Genomic DNA, 24,683 nt, shown 5'->3' on the forward strand with positions numbered 1-24,683 from the left:
AATAAGTTTGCTTGAGTAGCAAGGACAACATATAAAGGAGAGTTTTCTAGTCATCTGGGCAGAGGATCAGTAGCTTGAGGAAAGCCTTATTTGAATCCCAGTAGCTTCTGCAGAAGAGCTTGGTGTGGGAATTGGTGAACAAAACGGGGAGTCTTGCTGGGTCATTAGCACACTGTTGCCTGCAGCACTAACTGCAGACTGTTGTTTATAGCAATGTTATAATGAACAATTGAATACACTAAAAGGTTTGTGATTTTAGATGCACAGATTTCATAGAATCATGGAATTAACTGGCTTGGAAGAGACCTCCGTAATCATCAAGTCCAACCCTTGATCCAACCCCTCTGTGATTACTAGATCATGGCACTCAGTGCCACATCCAGCCTCATCTTAAAAACCTCCAGGGACGGTGAATCCACCACCTCTCTGGGCAGGCCATTCCAATGCCTGATCACTCTCTCTGTAAAGAACTTCTTTCTAATATCCAACCTAAACCTCCCCTGGTTTAAGCCCGTGCCCTCTTGTCCTAACATCCTTTATATCAGATTTGTAAGGGAGGATTCTGTAAGCCTCTCCACCTCTGGTTTCCAAACATTTCATGTGTCACATTACAATTAGAGTACACATTATATGCATTTTCATTTTTACACTTAAGAGAAACTATGAAGAAAACTCTGGTAGAACTGGTGATTGTAAGGATGTGTTTCAGCTCCCATTTTGCCCTTAGAAATCAGATGGATTTTCAGACCACATAAAAAACCAGAAACTCGAGATGTCACTAAAATATATCAGTACTTAAAGTTGCTATTCTTTCTTCTTTTTTTTTGTTGTAGACCTGCTGTAGGATATCACATTGTCACAGATAAAGGGTTTAATTTTTCAACAGCAGATGATGCCTTTGTGTGCCAGAAGAAGAATCATTTCCAAATCACAGTCCATATTAGAATCACTGGACATCCAAAATATGTCAAAACGCAGCTGGGAGGAAAACCAATAGAAAAGTTTTACTTGAAAGCTTATGGAATTAAGGTGAGTGTTTATCTTCTTTGAGATTATTACTTTTAGTTATCCATATAATGAGGTAATTTTTGACCACCATCTGACAAAGGAGAACTCTTTCAAGCTACTAGTGACTTCTGTGTGGAACAGAATTCCCAGTATGGGTCCAAAAACCCACATATACAGAAGTAGTAAGAAATTGTAATCTGTCTGAAAGATTTTACCAGTTTTTTTTTTTTTACTTACTACCAACATTCAGTGATTTTAAAAAATCCATGGAGCTGTTTTACATGGCAGTTACTGCCAGTTTTGCCTAATGCATTCTAATGCAGAGGAAATTAGTGAATGTTTCTGTCATTTGTTTCCATCTGAAGCAGAGTGCTGCTTGGCACCATTCCAGAAAGGTACAGAAGTTGATGTTAAAATAATGTATGGAACATGGAGCTACCTTATGTAGGTTTAGTTCTCATGCTGAATATCTGCATTTATGCTTTGGCATAGAATGAGCCAATACCAGTCTGGATTCAGAAAGCAATTTTTCTTTTGCAAATTAATGCAGGGATTTCCTTTTTTTTTTTTTTTTTTCTTTCAAATTGCATCCACAGAAAGATTTAGATCTTCAGACTAACTGTCAATTATCCAATCAATCCTGTCAGTTCCTGTATTAATTTCTATGTAGTTCCATTAGAAATGAGAGAGATTTCACTGTTTCAGACAAAATTTGCCTATTAATTTCTATTTCCATTTTTATGTGTTTGAAAATTTAATGTTCTTGTCATTTTTTAAAATTATTTTTCCTTTGTAGGTGGAAGCTCCAAATCAAACAATTACTATTGAGCAGTCTCAGTCAGATCGCAGCAAAAAAACTTTCCATCCTGTTAAGTAAGAATTTTGAGAAAATTATTCTATTTTATTTCAAGTATGTTGTTGGTTTGAAATGTGAAGTAGTTGTTTCTTGAAAACTTCTAGTAGCTCTAAGCCAGTTTTCTGATTTTTGTCCAAATTCAATTCTGGGTACAGAGACAGAATCACAATAGTAACATATACCTGGTTGCCCTTCAGTAAGGAAAATTTTCAGCAACTTTACAAATTTGCTAAGTATGTCTATCAAAAATATTTATATTCAGCTAGCACGCTCCTGTATGCTGCTGTACGGCAGATGTGTTTCGAATCTTAAAAAATGTTCCTGCCCTGCATGGGCATGAGATATATTTGCACTGCTTTTAAGGGGGAGTGCATCTGCTAGAAACACACATGCAGCATCTTCCTGGAATTCTGCCATTCTTCAGCAGCTTAACTCACTGGCAAAATCAATATTTATTCTTCTGGCATAAGTGTCTTCTGTTGGAGCTGGTGTGTTCTCTATAAATAATTAAATCAGCCTTATAACACAAAGAGATAAGACAGTGTCAAGTTAGACAGGACAGTGCTGGGATAAAGGCTGTGCTACAATATTAGCAAAACTCAACTTTGAGCTTGGAGAAGAGCTTGATTTTCACTAAATTATCACTATGATGACATTTTTCTTCCTTTTGCCTACTGACAAATAGGTTCTGTGTGTATGTAAATTGTTTCATATGTGACTGGTGGATTGTAGTTTTATCTGTGCAAGCTCTGTATTATTTATCACTTACAGGAGCAGTACCACTATGTATTTGAGACAAGGGTGACTATTTTGTACTTCCAGATACACAGATCAGGTGCAGTTAAGAAAAAGGACAAGCAGTAAAATCTATTAATTTTAATGTGGAAAGTCAGGTCCAATAATAAGCAAGCAGCCGTTAACCTTGGCAAACAGCAAAAAGCCATCATATGGAACACATACATTTATTGTGTTCAAGATAAACAGACCAAGAAACACAAAACTCTTAGTAATAAGAACAGTCAGACACTGCTGGTGCTTTGTCTTGTTTATCTCCTAGATGTAGTCACTCTTTTTAATATGTTTTTAGAAACCAAGGATACTGCATTTTTACTGGGGTTCCTCTGTTTTTTTCATTTGTCAGTTTTTCTTAGAACTGTTTTAGTAAGTTTGAGGAAATCTGACTTGAGCAGGTAGATCACCAAATGCTTACTTCTCTGATCTTGTTTCCTTTTGTGTTATAGAGTTGATCTGCCAGGGGACCAGGTGACTAAAATAACACTGGGAAGGCTGCATTTCAGTGAAACAACAGCAAATAATATGAGAAAAAAGGGGAAACCTAATCCTGATCAGAGGTATTGCTGTAGCTAGTTGGCCTGTGTGTTGGAAGTGGAAAAGAGAAGGTCTACTTTAGAATGAAGCTAATGTTTGTGGAAAATCTCAGTATTATCAAATTTTATTTGAAATTCTGTGGTACTTGTTATCTGCTTAAAGGCCTCATTCTCTAGAGTTACAGAATTATATGAGAATTAAAAACCCCCAAACCTCATCCTCATGGTTAGAGATCGTTTCTGGAAATCATAGGCAGAAATGGCTGGCAAAGTCAGGAGGCCAAAAAATCATATAATGATCATTTTCTTCTGAGGAAAGAAAGGTTTTCCTCTTTGAATCTTTATTACTTAAATTTTTCAAAATTACTGTAACTTGGTTAATTTTTAGTGATTGTGGTGATTGTAAGAGCATACTTCTTGAGAGTGAAAAAAACCCTTTTTATTTTCTATTATAACATACACACTTTAAAAAAACATTCTGGCTCTTTTTTATGTATCTGTAATAACAACTGTATTTAAAACAATTTTTTTTTTCTGTGAGAAGGCATTAATTTAATTATTGTCTTCAATAAATTAATTTCAAATTAGATACTTCATGCTGGTAGTTGGACTGTATGCTGTCTCTCAGGACCAACTTTACCTACTATGTGCAAATGTCTCTGAAAAGATAATTGTGAGGGTAGGTATAAATTTATATTGCTTCCATGTAAAAGTAGTTACTGTTTTGATATTCACAGGAGATTATGAGGGGGCATGATTATTGGGTATAAAATTACCACTGACTCAAAAAGATCAAGGGAAAAAAATTAAAATTGTGTGTTTTATGGGTATTTTATCTTTTAATTATCAGAGTTTAAAAATGTTAAAAGTAGAGCTATAGAAGAATTTAAAAAAAAAGCTTGTTGTGTGTTCAAATACAAAATATCTTGGTTTTTCCAGATTTTTTTTTATTTGAGGAGAAACAATTTCCTCCATTTGCCAGGAATTTGGTAAATGCTTTCATTGGCTAGAGGCTTCATTTTCAAAGGAGGATGAGAAGGAAAAAAAACATAAGGAAAGAAAGCCAAGTAGCTTTAGGCAGATTAAAACCCATATCAGTCCCTTTCCAGTGTGTTTCCAGAGAGTCCCACCTCTTAATTTGGTGGTAGTAATATAGGTTTCAAATTAGAAACAGAAAGAATTAGTCTCTTTTCCTCATAATTACTACTTTTCAGTCCCCTGATCCACATAAAGTTTTCATTTCAGTACTCAGCTTTAGCCTACAGTTACACTTAAAAAAGAGAAAAAATGCAAAGCTGTGGTGTAATGGGAGCAATGGAAAATAAGGGTTAGGAGAGAGAGGAAGCACAGATCCCCAGCATGAGTGGGATTGCAAGGGGACTGCCAAGGAAAGGTGGGGGCTGCTGAAAGCTTTCAGTCCCAGCCACTCTTTCATGTGATCAGTAGTTAGTGTTAACATTTGAACTGGGCATGGTTTAGGGGTTTAGTTGTTTCTAAGATGAATATTATGCTTAGGGCTTAGAAAGATGGGAAATGTGTAGGTGCCATGTGGTGGGCTGCAAAGGATGGAGAGGACCTCTGGAAGATAGCATTTCAGTGAACTTTTTCTTGTGTATCAATTGAGAAACTGCTTCTTTTTGCATTGGCTTTTTCTAGTCCTTGGGTTACGGAGTGCAATACAGTAAGCATTTTGTTCTAGAGTCAAGAAAGACCAAGAGCTCTAGTGTATTAAGTGGGGCTGGGAAGGGGCTTCTAAAGAAAGGTGAGGGCTGTCAAAAGCTATTAGTCCTTGCATCAGTTTTTGCAGGCCATTGCTTGGGTCCTTTTTGTCAGCCCATCATCTCCCTAGGCTTATGATTATGGCCTGGTTTAGCATGTGGATTTGGAGAGAGCAAAAGGGCAAATCTCCAGCATGGGGGGTGTTGCACAGGGGTTTCCAAAGGAAGACGAGGGCTTTCAGATGTTTTCAGTCCTGGCTCCTTTTATGTCTGAGTGTCCTCTTGTGCCATAAACCCTCTTCCTGCAGTTATGGTTAGGTTTTTGGAGGGCAGTAAGGCTGAGAACTCCTTTCTGGGCAGAGCCGTGAAAGGACTTTGAAAGCAGTGTTTGGAGCTCAGCAGTTCTCTGCCCAGCTGAGAAGTTTTATCATCCTGGCCATTGCTGTGGTTCTTTTTATTTCTGGAAACTGAAGCACTGTGTTTGCATCATTCCTGCATATATAGGTATTTTCCTCTTTTTGTCCATTAATTTCCACAATACTGCTTTCATCCAAATTTCTCTTTCTGGATCTACAGTGTCACAGATATCACCTCTTTACTCGTTTGGGAAAGCTGTTCCATTCTCACATTTGACTTACTCTTTTTGTCTGACAAGATATATATTTTTAAGTATGATTTAGAAATTTACATTTTCCTATTATTTTTAATATTAGGTTCTTTTGAAATGTCAAGGAAGAGGGCTCCTTCAATGTGTGTGAGACAGTTTTTTAATAGGAATCCATGGAATGAGATTTTGCAAACATGGCCACTGTTTCAGACAAGGGAAAACGAAGGTAGAAAAGCAGAAAGATCAAGTGGCTGTGATCTGAGGTGGTGAAAATATCAACAGGAAAGCTAAAAAGAAAGAAAAGTCATTTTCCAGATGTCTAACAGGGCTTCAGTGGCAGGGTAAAGTGAGTCAGCCACTGGCTCTGCCTTAAAGTGGCTAAGCTGTACAAATGCACTGCGAAAGAAAGCAGCTCATGTTCTGGCCCTTTATACACTAAAACACAACAAAGCTGTCGGCTGAGTAGTGGTTGTCAGGCATATCAGATCATGCTCTAATTGTGACAAACAGTGGTGAGTTCACAGCACTATGCCTTGTAGATGGCAAAGCCTTGTGAAAGCCTGCCTTCTTTAAAAGGCAGGCCTTCTGACTGCAAACTTTTTATCATGATCATACTTTTGTTCAGACTCAAATTTTAAAACCTGAATTCAAAATTAAAAAAATACCAAAACCAATCTGAAATTAATTATGGAAATCAAATGCCTTTTCTAGTTATACATGTTCTGTTGTTTTATTGTTGTTCTTTGAAAGACCCCATTTCTTTAACATTAAATTTCTAATATGAGTTAATTTAGAACATTACAGAGAATTTTATAAATAACACGTATTTAATATCTGCCTTGTTTGCTCTTTTCTGATTTCCATTCTGCTAAATTTACTGGTAAATAAAGAGTGGTTATGTGGCATAACATCAAAGATAAAATTTGGAAAGCTTTGGATATTGACAATTTAGCTTAATGTGATAATAAAGTAGAATGCAAAGGAAAAAGCAATGAGGCCAATGCTTTGTGAGCAGAAACACTTCAAAGTGACTCCACTCTGTTTTTTAATGTTGGTGTGTTAGAAAAGCTCTTGAATACAATTTGAATATTAAAGATTTGGCATTTCGTTTTCCCCGAATTACTAATGGAAGAAGCAATAGTACATCCATTCTATACTATATCTTTAGACACAAATTTTTCTTCCAGGCATCTAATCCAGGGCAGTTTGAGAATGACACTGATGCGCTGTGGCAGCGAGGACACGTTCCAGAGACGATAGTCTATCATGGTCGAGTAGGAATTAACACAGATGCACCAGACGAAGCACTGGTTGTCTGCGGAAATGCAAAAGTTATGGGCAGAGTCATGCATCCATCTGACAGCCGAGCAAAACAGAATATCCGGGAGGTGAGGGCTGTGGAGGATCTAGGGCACTTATGATTGCACCACAGCACATGTGTGGATCATTGTTCTGACACGTGAAGCAGATTCTTTATCCTGGTTGTGCTGAAATGCAGGCCTAAAGAAATCAGATGTACCACTATGCTCTGTAGAACCACTGCCTGTGGACTTGGGAAGAGGCTGTCCATGGAAGCTGGGAGTTGTCAGACTGAAGGGTAACTGGCAATACAAATACAAACAGCACTTTGATAATGGGGAATGGGAAGATTGTCCATATTTTTCAATGTGAAGATCAGCCAAATGATTGTGTCAGGCTAGTTGCTATCTCAGTGATGTCCTAGATGCCGTTCTTACTGTTTCAACATGTAAATCTTGGTATTTGTCCAACTAGGTCGATACAAATGAGCAGTTGAGAAGAATAACACAAATGAGGCTGGTGGAATATGACTACAAGCCTGAATTTGCATCTGTTATGGGAATAAAAGATACCCATGAAACAGGTATTCAGTCTGCTGTGTTCCCATTTTTCGTTAACGTCCATCCATTGTGCCATAGTGCCTTTTAACACCCTGCTATTTCATCCTCATTTCTTATGATACTACAATTGCATGTTTTGCTGTGTATCTCTTGTGATATAAAACATGCCCAAATCAAGTCTTTCTGGCAATTTTACAACTTCTGTTTCAACTTCTAAAAGTGGAAGGTTATTTTTCCAGAGAAATTTGTATAAAAATTCAATGAGAATGAAGTACATGATTACAAACAATTTTGTTCTTGTTGAAGAGAAATCAGAATTCTAAAGGTTTCTGGTTTTTATACTGTGGAATGGAAAAAAAAAAAGTGAAATCCTGGATTTTTCTACCAGAGAGAAATTCTAGATCATCTTTTGCTCTGCTTTAACTTTTAGGGTGGTCAACAGAAAGTACATAATCATAGTCAATGGCAAGCCACTGTGCCTCCTGACATTAGTTTTTCTTATCTTGTGAACAGGAATAATAGCACAGGAAGTGAAGGAACTTTTACCTGAAGCTGTTAGAGAAGTTGGAGATGTTGCTTGTGATGATGGAGAAAAAATAGAAAACTTCCTCATGGTTGACAAGGTATGGTCTTGAAGAAAAAGAACCTGGTTACAATATAAAGATACAATATAAAGATATAGAAGATAAAAGGAAAAAACCTAACTTTTATTCAGAAAAGTGGAGAGTGATTTCATAGCATTGGTTCAACAGGTGGGGTTCCAAAATACTCTTTTGTGTTTAAGTTTTTCAGTTAATAAAGTGTTCCAGAAGTGAGCTAAGCAATGATGGCATTCTGTTTGTTATATAAGAACTTCCTTACTCTAATCCTGGTATAACCTCCACATACCAATTACAAACGCTAGCTCTGTGTGCAGTTTTTTTTGGCAATCTGAAATCCTTATTATAGCTTCAAAATCATATACTATGAAATGTTTATGGCACACAAAGGTATTACCATGCTCATAGGTTGGAAGCAATGCCTTAGTCACACAGGACTGCAGACAGCGCTTGTCCAGAACAGAGCAGCCCCTCTGTTGAGTGCTGGTTCATTACAGGCCAAGGACCACTTCCCAGCTTTCCCCCACTTAGAGCTGATAATGAGAAGAGGGAAGTTTTACAGATTGGTAACCTTATCTTGTCTGGATGATATCATGAACACAATCCTGCATTCATTGTCATATTGCATTCTTTCATTATTCTCTAGAAAACACAAGTTTACGCCACCAAAGTTGGAGAAAATACCTATTAAAAATTTTGTATTTCACTAGTCTTCTGACAGTCTACAAATAAGTTAAATTCATAGGTTAAATCTTCTAGGTTGTATTCCATATAAAAGAAGCATGAAGAAGATACCTTGAATAAAGCTGTGGAAAGAACACTTTTTGGTGATACTGTTGAAAAGGAAACTTAAAACATTGCTGAATTTGGTCAGAGTTCCAACCAATTTCTAGATGGTCAGAGAAGAACAGTGCTGTCTGATCATGACACTAAGTTAATTTTGCTCTTTAGCCCTTCCTGTTGCACTGTGTGACAGCTGCATCATCATTTGCATTTTTAAGCCCCCACACAATTGCTTTGTCACTTTTTGGTTTTTTTCTGACAAAATTTTAGGTTGGACAATTGAGCTTTTGATTTACATCTCTGTTTTGCTGAAATATCACTCAAAATACCATCTCAAACAGTCCCTCACAGCACTGCTGTTTGGGCCTATCATGTTGCCTTTCTCTTCTGTACCTTAGGTCTCTAGATAATGCTTGCCAGGATGTCTTCTAGGGATGTGACCTAGCAAATGAAGAGAACCTACTTTCTACTTCACACTCTGCAGAGTGTTATTCTGCTATGTATGTGGCCCAAGCAGGAATAAATAGGCTGTTACAGGAATGGCTTATTTGCTGCTTAGCATTTTCTTGACTACTTGTCCAGAGCTGGAATTCCTTCACAGACATTTCAGGTAGATCTGTGGTTTCTCCTCTTTCTCCTACCACGTGTGGCACAGCATGTGAATGTCAATTCTGTGACCTTTAGGGTGACAGGGTCAGGAGAGATCTGTGTCTAACACTTTAAGATGTATATTGAATTCAGAGATTTGGAACATCTGTTGTCCAGGTTGATTTAAATTTCTGGAGCTCCAAACTCCAGAATAGCTGAGCACCTTGAGTAGCAAATGGACAGTGCCCCATATTTTTGCTTTCAGTTTGACAGGTGATGAGGCCTGGAACTTTATTATCTCATATTCCAGGTTTAGTTCGGGATAAGTGGGCTATTGGCTATTGTTGTTTCTGTCTCTTTGTCAGTCACCTGTTTGGAACTGTTAAACTCTGTAAAATTTGACTACATTGCACATTTGTAGCAGGCTCTGCTGCTTTTTAGAGAAATGTCTCAACTGTGTGAAATTTGCTATTTTGAGACAATATTTTCTTCTCAGTCTCACTGTGCTCCTTGTCACCAGTGAGGCAGTAAAACTCTAATCAGTACTTTTTTTCCCCAAGAAAGTATTGCTTCATTGTACACATGAGCCATTTTCTCAGCTGGTTGAGGCCACCTAGAAGTGATTCATGCATGATTTGAAGAGAATGGAAAGGGCAGCTGCTGCATATCATTGATAGGAGGACAAGCGACCATATAAATGATTTCACAGCTCTAGGCACAAGAGATTATTTTGAAATCACTTTTTAGTTAAACAGGCTGTTACTCTTCTGGCAGTAGGGAAGTTTGCAACTTACTGCTTTATAACTGTGCTCCGATTCTGCTTGTACAAAATACTGTCTGGTTTTCTGGAATGCAGTCACCTTTAAAAAAAAGGTGTGTGTGGCATTTACAACATGAAAGGCAAAACTGCTTTTTCTGATCTTCTGCATAACTTGACTGGATTGGAACACTTCATAACATTAACTGCAGTAATAGCTTCATCCAAGGTTTAATGGCATCAGTCTGGTTGCATATTTGTATGAGAAAGCCATTCTTTCAAATACAGCTGAGAAAGTACGCTGCTACCATGCTTTTATAGCAGATCAGTACCCATTTTTGTCTCAGAAATGGATAAAATACTGCGTGGATGGTTGTACTGAGGGCTTCTCTAGCAGCAGATTAATATCTAGAAGATAAGCAGGAGTAGAAGAACAGAAGGGTCTTCATGGGTAAAATATTCAGGAATAAATGGAGGGTGTTTGAACTGTGTTTCAGAGCTAATTGTGATAACAACTTACAAGACTCTTGTAAGAGACTGGAGAAGCTGAAGGGGAGAGCAAAATATGATGCCATCACATCTTGAGCTATGTTTTGGTTTTTTCCCTTCTCACTGATCCCTGTGTGATTAGCATTATGCATACAACATGGGTAGAAACTTGCTTGTCTGATCCTACTTAATACCTGTAGGAAGATGGTTGGATGTACATTTTACTAGGGGATTCTGAAATCTTTGTTCAGCTGCAGCACTGAAAATCAAATAGCAGATGCCTGTTGTGACAGTGTCAAAGTTTAAAATTCAATATAGTGTGAAGGTATAATATAGCTTAAATTCTTAGTCTGAAAAGCCCTTTATATTCTTCAAATTTTTCTGCAAGTTCTCATTTTCAATTTACTACCTAATGAACATCTAGAAAAAGGGTTTTATATGTGCATCCCATTTACAGTGAGAACTTGTGTTTGCATTTTAAATATTCAATGTGTCCTTACATAGGTGCATTCTGTGCTCATTTCTGCTTGCTATATCTGACTGATGAATATACTCTATCTACTTTTGTCATTGTTTTGTTTCTTAGGATCAGATCTTTATGGAGAATGTTGGTGCTGTAAAGCAACTTTGTAAAGTAACGAACAATCTTGAAGTCAGAATAGAAGAACTGGAACAGTGGAACAGGAAACTGGCCAGGCTGAAACGGATAAACAGTTTAAAGTCAACAGTCAGTGAAGAGAGCAAAGTCAGGTACCTCTCATAGTTGTCACACAAATTTGTAAAGTGATCTCTGTGATAGAAATGAAAACCAATTTTGCTTGACAGTGGAGTTCATCTTATTTCCAACATTTAAGTTCTGCAACCCCCCTGAATTTCTCATATTTTTTTAACTCACTGACAAAATTAATATTTGAAATGGCTGTTAAATTGTAGTAATTTTTGCAATTGTTGCAGTTGCATAAAGAAAGGGTAGACTATATCCAGTTACAGGTCTGGATTTGGAAATTGCTTCTAAGACAAATCTGCAGAGCTTCTGCTAGAAAGAATCTTCATTAGTGCTTCAGTGGAAATGAGCATTTCCTGTTTCTAAGCCATTTCCCCAGGTTTTCGTTGAAATCAAATGTAGCATTTAATAGCATTCACCTGAATGAGTTAACTGGATGCCTTTGTGCTTGAAAATGAATCTGATGACACTTCTGCCTTTCTCTTTGTAAATGTTAAAATTGCTAAATTTTAGCAATTTTGCTAAAGCAAGTGACATTAGCACTCTATTGAAAATGTCTTTTTTTCATTTATTAGTTGCTGATGGATTTGAATGTTAAACAGATCTTGTCTCTTACAGCAGATACAGTCAAGCTACTAGTTTTTTGCCATCAAAAAAATCAGTCCCGCTAAAATCCAGCAAGGTGAGTGAAATTAAATATATGGAATATGTTTATGAGAAAGTAACTGCTGAAATATTGGTGAAAGCTTTCGTATTTGTAAATATATAATCAATTCCTTATCCAGGATTATTTAGTGTCATGCTAGAAGCTTAAAAATTAACTGTACTGAGATAGATATTATGTATGAGACACCTCTACTTCTTATCTATACATAGTCTCTGTGAGAGTAGGTCCATGCTGCATGGTGTGAAGGAGGAAGGAAACCTACAGGACAGGAATGCTCAGCCTGTAGTTGTGCTCACATGGTGTAGTGCAGCCTTACATAGAAATGCTCATTTTGATTTGAAATTGTGCGCAATGATGCTGATTCTTCCTCAGCTTTCATCCTTGTGTGAGTCTTTCACTGTGGTTTCTAGTTATCAGCTCCTGTTTTGTACTGGATAATGATGTCTTTCAGGTGGTTAAGACCTGAAGGCTAAGATGATACTGCTATTGCTGAATTACTCATATCATGGTATAGAAAGCACACACCCCTTTCACAGGGATTGGCTGAGTTAGGAAATATATGTTGACCTTTTAAAAGACAATCTTCCTACTCTACCAAATCCTGTTCTTTAAGATGAACCAATGCTCATTTGCCTACCTTGCTTTTGCCAGTGCCAAAGAGCAAGAGAAAATAATAGGTCAAATATTCTTTGTTTCATAATGACAATCAAATGTTTCATCATCTAAGATCATTTTACTTGTTTGTAAAGTACCTTTCTTCTGTATTTACACCAGCCCTGGTTTAACATGGTCTGAATACACACTGAAAGCTGCTGAGCTTTTAACTTTTAGCTACTGCTTACTGAGTTCTTCCTTTGATTCTGAAATTCTTCAATATGAAGAAGAATGGACAAGGAGCTGTTACTATTTTTAACTATCCTTTCTTCCTTTGCAATGTTTGTGTCCCCAGACTATCAGCAGTGCACAGTGCACTCACAGTCTAAGGCAGCCTTTCATTACTGAAGTTTTTCTCCTTAGATGAGTACCACTATATAAGGATGACTTGTATGGTTTCTATGAAAGAAAGAAAGGTGACTCAAAGTCAGACTAGTGTAGTATTTCCTAATCTACTAGTAGTAGCTTAGTTATGTGCCACTTAAATTAAGCAAACTTTTTTTTTTTCTAGGTTTGTTTGTCTAAAACCAAAGAATCTTGCTCCATGAAGATTTTCCGGGTGACTATAGTAGCTTTGATTGCTATTATGGCACTATGGTAACAATTACTTATCAACAAGTTGACTTGTTTCTCCCTTCCCCTTTCGACTTATCAGAAAGAAGATAGCACTTATTTTTCTTCTTTTCATCCTTCCTGCTCAAAGAACACAATATATTAAAATTAACAGTGAATATGCCTGGTGATATTGGAGAGTTGAAATAATTTTATAAAAGTGAAATGTGCATGTGGTGCACAGACAACTAATCTCTGTCCATGTCACACTGTATGGTGCACCTTGAATGTGCCTCAAAAGGGAAAGTGGATATTTGGGCAAGGTGCTACCCAGGTATTATTCATATTATGTTACATAAGAGATGGATGTAAAGCTACAGAATAATTCTCTTTCTACAGTGCTTTGACAATATGGAGCCTGTATTTACTTAGCATTCATGACAGACGTTTTGAAAAACCTCCGGTTTACAGGCAAGTAGTTAAATTAGCATTAGTGAATTCTAATTAGTAGAATTAGTAATAGATTGTGGACCAATTTGTTTTGGTCCTCAACTCTGATGTCTATTTCTTAATGAATTATTTTTCTTCATCTGCAGTACCTCAAGTTCTACTTTACTCTCCTCCACCACCACAACAGGTATTGGATCTCTGCTGGTCTGCATACATGTAATAGACTTTCAATTCCTGTGTTGTTATAAGATGTCAATAGACACACAGCATTTTTGATAATTTTTTTTTTTTTTTTTTTTGCTTTAGCATTTCAGATGGAAAGCACAATTTCTCCGAGCACACAGCCCATCAGCAGGATCCCTGAAGTGAATTTCTGTGACATTTTGCCTTGTGACAAGATCTATTGTTGTCCAATTCATCAACCAAAAGTCAAATCTCTAAGTTATGAAAAAAGCAATGCAAAGGAGAAACGTAAGTTGAAAAATTAATTTCTCTTATTTACAATTTGAGTAGAGACTGTATGGAGAGTGTGGGGGAAGGGGCAAGAATCTTTAAAGGTAGTTAGCTTCCTACAAAAGAGCCTAGTCCAGAGGATTTTAAAAATCCTGTTATAACTAATCATCACTGCAGTCAATAGGTTTTTGAAAAGTCTGGACAGGTTACCTTTAAGAATTTGGGGTCCTAAAATGTTTTGCCAGGTGTCACTGTTCTTCCTGGCCATTTATGGTAAATGATTTCATGTGAACTGGAAAGTCACTAATCCCTTTAAATAATCTTTGGCTACAGTTGGAGAGGAGTAGATTGGGGGTAGTACAGAGTTTTAACAGATGTTAAAAAAAAATACTTAATCGTATCACAGTGTGATGATATCTTTCCTATGGGTAGAGACACAATTCCAACTACCTGAAAACATAAAACTTACAATTAAAACTCTGATTGTTCATGCAGGGTTTTTGAGTAGCATTATTTGAAGGCAGAGCTCTATAAAATAAAATACTTTTACTGGACTGAATTCTCTTTCAGCTATTGTCTTGCCAGATGTTGTATGTGTAACGTGTGAGAAGGTGTCATTACTTATAAGAAAGGGTTAATGCATAAAGGTATGCATAAGTTGTTGGAATCTGTATTCCTCTTTACCAGTCCTTAACATTGTCAATGTCTGGAAGCATGTGTTAATATTACCAGACCAGCATTTATACTCTTCCTTTCATGGCCTTGGGAACAATTCTTGCATCACAGTTGACAAACTGAGGTGAAATTGGGGATGGATGCAGTTCAGCCTCTGAAGTTCAAATGTCTGCCAGAGCTGGCATTACTAATTGCTGTGACACTCTTAGTAGGAGCTGTTTCAATGAAACTCACCCACTGACCATTCTTTATACTGCAGACAAGCTGCATGTAAGTGGTCCTTGTGATTCTTGTGATTAGTGCTGCAGTAAGCCTGTTGCAGATACAGCTCAGTACAGTGCTTTCAGGAGGTCATACCTGAGTGATTTGTATTGCCCTGAAGCCTGAAAGAGTGTTAATTAATCAAAAAGACATTAATCTCTTTTATAAATGAGGGAACTGTAGATGGATGAAAATGAAATATGAAAACCTTCTGTCCCCAGCTGATTGCTTTTGGTATTAGGTGGAAAAAGAAGATAAGAATAAACACAAAGCATTACCTTCTCAAGGTCTTATGCTCCAAATAGCATTAAGTGTGGTTCCAAGAGCGAAAAATCAGCACAGTACATAAGCTACTGAAAAGATTTCAGTTCTGCACAAGTTTAATGAAGCTGAATGTATCCCCAGATGGAAGGTAACAATGTCAATATGAAATCCAAACAGAAGGAAAACCAACAAGCTGTTTAGTGTAGCTGCAGCCAAGATAAATGAAAAGGAAAATGTTTTCAGCACAAAAAGCCAAGAGTTAAATATGGGGAATAAGCAAGATAAACACTGGATATTTTAGAAGCATCTGACTTGTCTGATTTGTGGAAAGGTAGAACTATTTGAAATTACAGTAGAATTAAATACTAATTTAGGAGTTCATATTTAACAGACCTTTTTCTATTCCACAATGTGATACCTGAATTCTATGGTTGCAGAATGCTACTGAGTGCATCCATTGTAGCTCCTGATCCCTTGCATCTCAGATTTCTTGAGGAGAAGGCTGTTTAGGAAAGTTCAAGTACAAACAAAAGCATTCATAAGCAAGACAAAATTTATTAAACAAAAAATCAGCATATCTTTACATAGTCTAGCTTAATGTGGCCTTTTCCCCCTACACTTTATTTGTTTTAACTGGTTTCTCTGAAAGATTTAGGCTTTCAAACTCTCACTGATTTCAGTGGAACTAAGGAGTGTGAACACCCTGGAGCATTTGGGCCTTTTCTGCCCTCTGCTTCTATGCCATTAGTAGTCATTGCTCTCCCCTTAAATTTAAGTGTCACAAATAAACCAAGGGCTGTCCTTACCTTCTCTTACAGTGTTGTTTCTCCCCAGTGTCTTTCCCATCACAACTAAAGTTTGGTGAGGGCTCCTCTTGGATTTTGGTCAACCTCATGCATTCACATTTATTGCCTTCAGATGGTAGTTAACAGATTCATAGTAAGGTACCACCACCACAAGAAAACACCAGCAGATTTTTTCCATACTGCTTATAGAATATTACAATTCACCTGAATTAAAAGCAGAAAGTTTTTGAGGGGAAAGAAAAACGGATACCACATTTATCAGATGAGTTTATCTTAAGCTTATTTGAAGATAATTACATTCTTGGATGCTTTTACTTTTATATCTGTTATTGAATTGGATCTTCACACCCCACATGGGCCTTTGAGAGAGCCCTCAGAGTTACTTTATGTGAAAGAGTGGAAGTTTACCACAATTTATTCAAGGCTGCTGTAGTGCCTTTTGGTGGTTCTTGGTGTTCTCAGTTGGCACCTTGCCCTCCAGATTTAGATTGCTTCAGCTTAAAGGACAATGAAATGGTAATTTTATGATGAGTAAAAACTCAAGTAAAAATAAAGTTCTATGCTGGTTACTGACTCAGTTTAAATAGTTGAAATCTTAATGAAGTAAATCTGTCCTTATCCTGTTTTTTGTACAACATTCTGCTGCCCGCTTAATGCTTTCTTCCATCATCTGCAAAAAAATCACGGTTTTAAGTGTTTAGTAATTCAGAGTATTTAATAAACATTCCCACCAACACTTGCATGGCTGAAATATTTTTATCTAGAAGGAGCAATCTTTTACCTTTACGAGGGGATATAGCTTTTCCTACAGAGTAGTTCTCTGTTAATGAAAATGCAAAATGACAGCGTTTAATGCATTGCTAGCATATCTAGACTATTAAGAGGAATCAGAAGAAAATGGAGGAGAAATGAGAGAATGAACAGGCTTTTACCAGATCTACCTCAAAACTGACTGTACATGTAAAAGTGATTGTTCAGTAGCTATTTTTCCAAGTGTGTGGAACAGTATAATGAAATGCAACAGCAGACAACTACTAAATGCAGCAGTAACCACCAAAACTGGCAGAACTAGTAGATCCATATCATGAGCTGGTAAATAGAAAATGGATTCAAGGAATAACTGGCAGCAGTATGACAGATTCATAATAAGACACAAAACAGCTTAAAATCCCAAAGCTGATTTTGTGTTACATTGCTTCTGGGCCCTTGGATTCCAGTTGTTAATATTTTTCCATGCTTTTGGTCACCTATAGCATGAGAAAAGTCTGGATTTTCTTATTTCCCAGTACTGAAATGGAAACCAAATCTGGCATGAATAAGAAGACAGTAAGGCCAATCCAGCTATCTTGTTTCAGTCTCAGTAATAATGCATTTTGATCCTTCTTTCTGTAAAATAAACTTTTATGAAATGAAACAGTCATTTCTGTTCTAAACAACCATTGTGAAATCAGAATGTTTCTTTTGGAAAACATGGGAATGGAGTATTTTGGTATTTGAGAAACGGTTTTTGATGAAACATGTTAGTTTAGGCAAGATCAGTATTTCCCAGTGCCATCTTATTGGTTACATGTCTCTGAACAGATTCCTGACTGGCAATTGGAGTAAAAGCACAGGAATAGCATTAAACCATTTCCATGGGCTTGAAGGGCTTTTTGTTTCCCCAGGTTGTACTTTGTGATGATTATTCAAAAGACCTTTAAAGTTCACTTTTCTAGAGAAGTTTTGAGAAAATTAATAGAATAACAATTTAAAAAAAAATCATCAGCTTATATTACCCGGACGAGTTCAATGTTTGAAGTTACAGAGATGACATCAATGAATGTGGAGATTGTGTTGACAGAGCTGTTTATCAGTTTGTTTAATTCGTTTAGGCGTGTTCTCTCTGAAGTACTGGGTCAGTCCTCAGTATCTTAACATCTCTTTCAAAAACCTTAGTTGTTCTACTAATTGTTTTACCAGTTCATGTTTGTGTGCCAGATGCCTGTTATTACTAATGCAATTTTCTTACTAATAAGAAAGATGTGGCTTTATGATCATGTTTGTGCTGAAGTACCTGACTGCATGTTGACTTTCACTTTGTCTCTCTATTATAAAAATTGGTGATGTTCTCTGTGTGTGATGAAATCTTTTCTATTAGGCTATTTTTTGGAAATGTTTTAGGTATCATGTAGATTTCAAAACTCATTTCTTGTTATCTGCAAACTTATTTTGACTGTGTATATCTTCTGAATAGGGGGGCTTGGTATTTTAAAGATTTCTCTTGTGGTTATGCATGCCTTTATCCAAGAGATAATTAACAAAACATCTTCTAGTGTTGTATTCATACTTTGCTGTTACAACTGTGCAAGGCTAATTTGGGAGATGTTTGTACCTACATCCTTTCACAGGAAACAAAAGTGACATGCTACCTAAAAGAGATCCAGTCAAAAAACCCAACAGAAGACCTGATCTTGGAAATGACTGTAAGTCCTATATTTAAAGTAAATATAGTAAAAATGTATACTCGTATAACTTTCAAGAGCTACTTTTAGGCTTGAAATTCTGCTTTTGGAATTTAGAGGAATTGTATTTATAACTGATCATTATAGAGAATTAACACTTGGGAATCTATTCCCTGTGAACCACAGGAAACCTGTGATTCACTATAATTTTCAGTTTATTCTTACATTTTCATTTGTTTTTTGTAGACATTCTGACTGCCCTCTCTAGAGGGTAGGCTTGGCTTCAGACACAAAATGACAAGTGAAATTTCTTTGACAGGGGCTAAAAAGTTACAAATTACAACTGTGCTAACCCTTTAACAGCAAAATGCTTAAGGATATGAGTGTGATATTTATGTGCATGAAATGCATGACAGTGTAAAGGAAGTGTTTGGGGTTTGGATCATCTCACCTAAGGGATTCAAGTGTCAGCTGCTGAAAGGGGCCATCTCTGCCTTAGGATCCTGACACTCCCTTCCTCAGAGGAGATGAAATGAAGTTCCTAGACACAAGACTTTTGGCTATCAGTGCCAGTCTGGGCTGAAAATATTGATTCTTTTATGTAAAAATGAGTATCTGCTAATTACATATGTTATAACAGCATGCTCTGGCATTTGTTCAGTATGAGGAAGGTTATGCCTTATGTCTTTTCTGTTTATATGGATCCTCCATTTTAAGGATTGGGTTTTTTAATAAATATTTGATTAAAGATTAGGGAATATTTGGATAAGAAAACATCTATACACTAGCATGCACTTAAAGCAAGTTGCTACCCAGGGCCATGTGAGGAATAGAACACAGGTTCTGCTTATTGCCTGGATGTGTCCCAGTGGGATGATCTGGGAAAAATAATTCCACTTATAATTTTTTTTTTACATGGGTACACACCTCAGAAAAGGTCCTCTGAGGCATCACTATGATACATGTTGTAATGAGATGGTGTGTCATAGGGGAACATTATTCTTGCTAGTTCTTTGAGATGAACATGTTCAATTTCCCTTTGTCACTTAAGCTTATGTGTGGATATTTGCATGCTGGAAGTTAAATATATAATACCATACAAATGATTTGTAATCAGAGAATAGGCCAGCCTATAATCATCAAGAGGACAGAAACACAAAGCAGTGTGTGATGTGAAAAGCAGGCTTGGCCCTGCTAAACCTGGTCCTCGTATTTTCTGCATCACATTGCAAGACTTGGTGAAGGGTCTGCAGGGGAAGCCTTACAAGGAGCGGCCGAGGTCACTTTGTTCAGCCTAGAGAAGGGGATACTGAGGGGAGGTCTCCTAGTGGTCTATGGCTTCCTCATGACAGGAAGTGAAGGGGCAGGCACTGATCTCTTTGCTCTGGTGACCAGAATAGAACTTACGGGAATAGCATGAAGCTGTGTCAGGAGAGGTTTAGGCTGGATACTAGGAAAAGGTTCTTCACCCAGAGGGTGCCACCAGGGCACTGGAACAGGCTCCCCAGAGAAGTGGTCGTGACACCAAGGCTGACAGAGATCAAGAAGACTTGGGACAGCACTCGCAGACACATGGTGTCCTGTGCAGGGCTTAGAGTTGGACTCTATGATTCTTGTGGGTCCGTTCCTGCTCAGGGTTTTCTGTAATTCTGTGATTTAAAATACCAGCAGCTTGATGCTGTAGGCAACAGCTGGAGTGCAGCGATCTGCTGATAACTCCCACACTCCCTCCACACCTGGGTCCTTCCCCAGACCGTTGGCATGTCAGCCTAGTTCCACTCAAAGGGATAAAACCTGTTCAGCCTCTTCTGTTTAAGGGCCCTCCGAAGTTCAAACTGAAATGGGCTGGTTTAGGGATCTGAGATGCTGCAGGTTTAACTCTGGACCTTCACCGATTGGATGCCATAGATGTATTCAGAAGAAATAAGCCCTTCAGGATGCAGCTCAGTGCAGCGATTCCTAGGCCAGGTGTGAAAGCAGAAGCTGTGCTCCTGTGTTAGCAAGAACATTGGTTCTTGCTGCCTAACCCTCTGCAGGGCTAATCTGCCTTGGCGAAACACAGTGTCATTGTGGCTATACTCTGCACCTATACATAGAATATTACAAAGTTCTTGCAAAAACAAAAGTTCTTGCAAGTTCAAGGCAACATTTTATGAAGCAATTATAATATTCATTAAAGTTAGGTAATCTTCTTGCACATAGGAGTAGAAACAAGTTTTTTTGCCTTCCATATTATTTCTCTCAAGATAATGTTTTTCAAAGTAATGATTACTTTTATGAGGATGGCTTCTAGCACATTAAAATGAATATTGACACATTTGTGTTCTTCTTGGGCTGCCATCAAAATTGCTTTCAATGTCTGCCCAAAAGAAAATGGTAAATCTTAGGTTCCCAGGATATTTGTCCTTCCAAACTGACCAAGGATCTCATCTGCCCCATAATGACAGAATGAAGGAAATCAATCAGAGGCTTTTAAGTGAGCACTAATTTAGACCTGCAGTAAGTCCTGTAGTGGCAATCAAGACGGTAGATGCCACTGTATTAACTGCAGTTTTATTGTGCTCTTATCTAAGATTTCTTGAAACTGTTTATTGAAATAATCAAGAATAAACCATTATTGTTAATATTTTTTAGGGATTGATACAACAATCAGTTCCATACAGATTTTGGAAACTCAGCAAAGAATTGACAATCGCTATTGCAGTAAAGATCTCCAGTGCAGGTAGGTAAATTGTTTTATTACGCTTTGGTGGAATAAAATACCATTAATGTGGCATGGTTACTTTGCTGGCTCCTGCTCACAGTTGCTTACTCTAGCATGCAAGAGTCTTTGCTACCTTGTTGTATTGTTTTCTGTTTAAATGCAAATCCTAAGTGTATTAATGCAACTTTTTTTAGCTCCGGAAATTACAGCTTTGTTATTCCTGTTAACAAATACACACCCATGGATGTAGAAATCTCACTGGAAATAAAGTAAGTACAGTTAAAGAGAACACACACAAAAAGCAACAGTCGTTCCTTCTTTGATAGAAATTCTTACCTGATGTCTGTTGTGACACAAATTTGTCTTTTCAGAGGATTGGGATAAATCTATGCACAACTAAGTTCTTAATGTAGATGTCTGAGTAGATCCCTTGCTGTAGCATAGGCCCATTCTCAGCCCAATGACAACTTCACCCATTGTTACAGATATTAAAATCCAGAAGTCTTTCCTAAGTTTTTTCCTAATAATCATTTGAGCAGATATGTATGCATATATTGGCAGGACTGTGGCCTTTGGCCTAGGGTTTTGATTTTTTTAATGTATAGAAATATTATTAGGCACATACATAAATACCTCCAGAGTGCTGAGCCCTGTAAAGGGGGATTCTTGTGTAGGAACTTGTGGTAACATATAAAATTATTACAGCAGAAATAAGTAGCAGACCTAATCATCTCAGCAGGTATTTTCTCCTCGAAAGCCTACCTCCACTGGATTCTCCCAGAAGTAACAAGTCCTTTCTTTCGGAGTTCTCTGAGAAAGGCCAGTGATAGCCAGAACAGCTGCCAAGCAATCTCCTTGATGACACTTCATGACTTCTGTCTCTCCAAGAAGTGGCTTGTCCAGTCTTTTGATCTTGAATGTTATCCTTGCAAACATCTGCCTTTTTCAGATAAGAGGAAATAGAACAGTACTCCTAAGTGTCTGCTTTTTTTCTACAGCTGGTGAAGATTTGTCTTTTAAATGTATGCCATTATAAACTAATAGTACAGCCCTCCCATATAGGGATTAACACATCATTCTCAAAGTTTCACTGAATATAAATATATTTTGAATATTGGTTTGTGGTTTTGGGGAAACTGATTTTATTTTAAATAAAATAATTTTTATTCTTACTTTTCTTTGTTTCTTGAAGCACCACAGAGCCATTAATTGTATTTCTCTGCAAAGTCACCTTTGGAAATTATTGCTCCCATTATTCTTCAAGCCAAAACACTAGGAAGGATTTCCTAGAAACCACACAGGTATGATTTCTGCAGCAATACTCTGGCTTGTGGGGATCATTTTTTTAAAGTTAATGGCTGCAAAATTCTGGTCTTGGTTAAGGTAGTAGATATCTAGTGGTACTTTGAGTCTGCCAGTCATAGCTGGCTCTGGCATGGCCATAATGACATGAAATCTTTTTGTCAGAGTAATTTTTCTGCTGACTTTTATAAAAATCTATCCAGCATTTTTCTGGAAGGACAGTTTTGAGTCTCCTTCAGCCTAAGTCACTGCTATAACTCCTTATAACTTCAAAGATACTTAAAAAATGGGAATAACATCACTCAGGACTTTGAGAGATAGAGTCCTCCAAACTCGAATCTAATTTAGGTTTCTGTTATTATCTTATGGGTAATGAATCCCACTTTTAAAGTCTTCAATTTACTGGAAACAATGGTATTATTCCCCTCTATTTCTGTGTGAACAGGAGTTTACCAACAAATCCCTCTAGGGAAAACTCTTCATTTTAAAAGCAAGAGTTGTTTACATGTTATTCTCTGGATTGCTTCAATGGGAATAAGGGCTGTTAAAACATGTTAGCTTTTACCAGTAAAAAAAAAATAAATGTAGTGACCAGCTCTTGCAAACTTTTGAGCATCTCCAGTAAATTGATGAAGGCTTTAAACTCTCTTCAAATTCCCTGGAAATATAAGACTCTTTCAAGGTCCCAATTTGTCAATGTTTGCTTGGAAATGTTTATTCTGGCTAAAACAGTAGGAAAGGCATAAGCAAGGATAATATCATTTCTGAACACATTATAAGAGAAACATCCCTGAATTTGGAAGTAATTTCTGAATCTTTGTTAGATTTCTGATCTGTGGTGCCATACATAATATATTCTTAATTGTTTTTAAAATTTTTTTTGGTGCTTTGTCAAATTACAGCAGTTGAGATCCCCCCAATCTTAAGCTGCCTTTCTGATCAACTTTGCAAATACCCTTGCAAAAAGTTACAGGCTTCTCTGAAACTGCAGCAAAGCCATCAGAAAGCCAAAATTTTCCAAGTTTTGACCAAGTTTGCTGTAGTTCCAACAGAACTGAAATTAAGTCAGACATAGAGGGTTTTGCCATGCATATATGTCCTTGAAGCTTAGTGACAAAACTGGTCAAAGAGATTTCTTTTGTCAACCTGAAAACCACTTCAAAAGACTAAAGCTAACAAACCTCCAGCAGCAGTGAGCATTCAGATTTGGTGTGACTCAGACTAAAAATGCTGCCTAGTTGAAGAGGTTTCTTTCAAGAGGATTTTTGTAGGGATTGGAGAGCTTATTCCCTACCAAAAGGCAGGACAACAATCACTTGGACTCAGCAGTCTCATGTAGGTTTTATCATGTGAACATATCATCTCCAGCAGAGAGGATGTGTCAGAAAGTGAAGGGAGGAGAAAAAGATGAAAGAGTTGAGACACTAGAAGCTGATGAAATAGAAGTTGCCATGGATCATTAGGTTAAGGAGAGCTGAGGATTGAATTTTGTTTTATTCAGTGTATCATAAACATTTCAGATACAAAATATTTTGTTTAATTTGTACATGGCAGAACCCTATAAGGAAAAATAGCATGAAACCTTGCCTGTATCTGTTTTTGAAATACTGAGTGAAGACACTATTCATATCTTTAGAATTTATAGAGGACTTTTCCTTTTCTGAAAACTACTAAAGTTTCTATTCCAAGATCAGCAGAACTGCCATTTGCTGCTATTACAGCTTGAAGCTCTCAGGCCACCTGGCAAATCAGGAACAATCCCTATTTATTTTGGGATTAGCTTAGAAAACAAATGAGGGAGTTCAGTTATTCAGAGCCAGCTGAGTGTCAGTGGGAGTCAAGTACCTGTCAGTCCCTGTGCAGAGCTGCTCAGAGCAAACCCACATTTGCAGGGTTTGAAGTCAGCACTTGCGCTTTAAATACTTTGACTGTAGCTACCAAGGCTTGTTATCATAATTAATTTGCACTGCATTTGTCAATGAAATGTTTCCAGAGCCTAACCTTCTCTCCAGTTTCACAGGAAATAAGGTTATCTAATCTCTCTCATTTACCTTCTAGGGGCGTCAGCATATTTGGACTCTCCCTGTAGCTAAGTTGTATGACAGCGCGTACTATTTCCGTGTCGCTGTACCGGTAAG

General features: G+C 37.3%; 1 protein-coding gene across 4 annotated transcripts in view; it reads left to right on the forward strand.

Annotated features, from left to right (window-relative positions):
* The window catches only part of MYRFL (myelin regulatory factor like), a 42,958-nt gene that overhangs the window by 16,003 nt on the left and 2,272 nt on the right, over positions 1-24,683 (forward strand). For 2 of the 4 annotated variants that reach the window (XM_050324697.1, XM_050324695.1), the window contains exons 7-24: positions 834-1,029; positions 1,805-1,881; positions 3,106-3,216; positions 3,781-3,871; positions 6,705-6,905; positions 7,291-7,399; positions 7,890-7,999; positions 11,179-11,342; positions 11,935-11,998; positions 13,149-13,234; positions 13,589-13,660; positions 13,786-13,826; positions 13,946-14,110; positions 18,486-18,560; positions 21,174-21,261; positions 21,438-21,512; positions 22,436-22,544; positions 24,604-24,678. In XM_050324697.1, coding sequence (XP_050180654.1) covers positions 834-1,029; positions 1,805-1,881; positions 3,106-3,216; positions 3,781-3,871; positions 6,705-6,905; positions 7,291-7,399; positions 7,890-7,999; positions 11,179-11,342; positions 11,935-11,998; positions 13,149-13,234; positions 13,589-13,660; positions 13,786-13,826; positions 13,946-14,110; positions 18,486-18,560; positions 21,174-21,261; positions 21,438-21,512; positions 22,436-22,544; positions 24,604-24,678 — 1,909 coding nt within the window. The remainder of the gene's footprint in view (positions 1-833; positions 1,030-1,804; positions 1,882-3,105; positions 3,217-3,780; positions 3,872-6,704; positions 6,906-7,290; positions 7,400-7,889; positions 8,000-11,178; positions 11,343-11,934; positions 11,999-13,148; positions 13,235-13,588; positions 13,661-13,785; positions 13,827-13,945; positions 14,111-18,485; positions 18,561-21,173; positions 21,262-21,437; positions 21,513-22,435; positions 22,545-24,603; positions 24,679-24,683) is intronic. The other 2 variants (XM_050324696.1, XM_050324698.1) reach the window with 2 other exon arrangements.

Source organism: Myiozetetes cayanensis, unplaced genomic scaffold, assembly GCF_022539395.1.
Source record: "Myiozetetes cayanensis isolate MyiCay16 unplaced genomic scaffold, myiCay2020 scf3, whole genome shotgun sequence".
NCBI classification, from domain to species: Eukaryota; Metazoa; Chordata; class Aves; order Passeriformes; family Tyrannidae; genus Myiozetetes; species Myiozetetes cayanensis.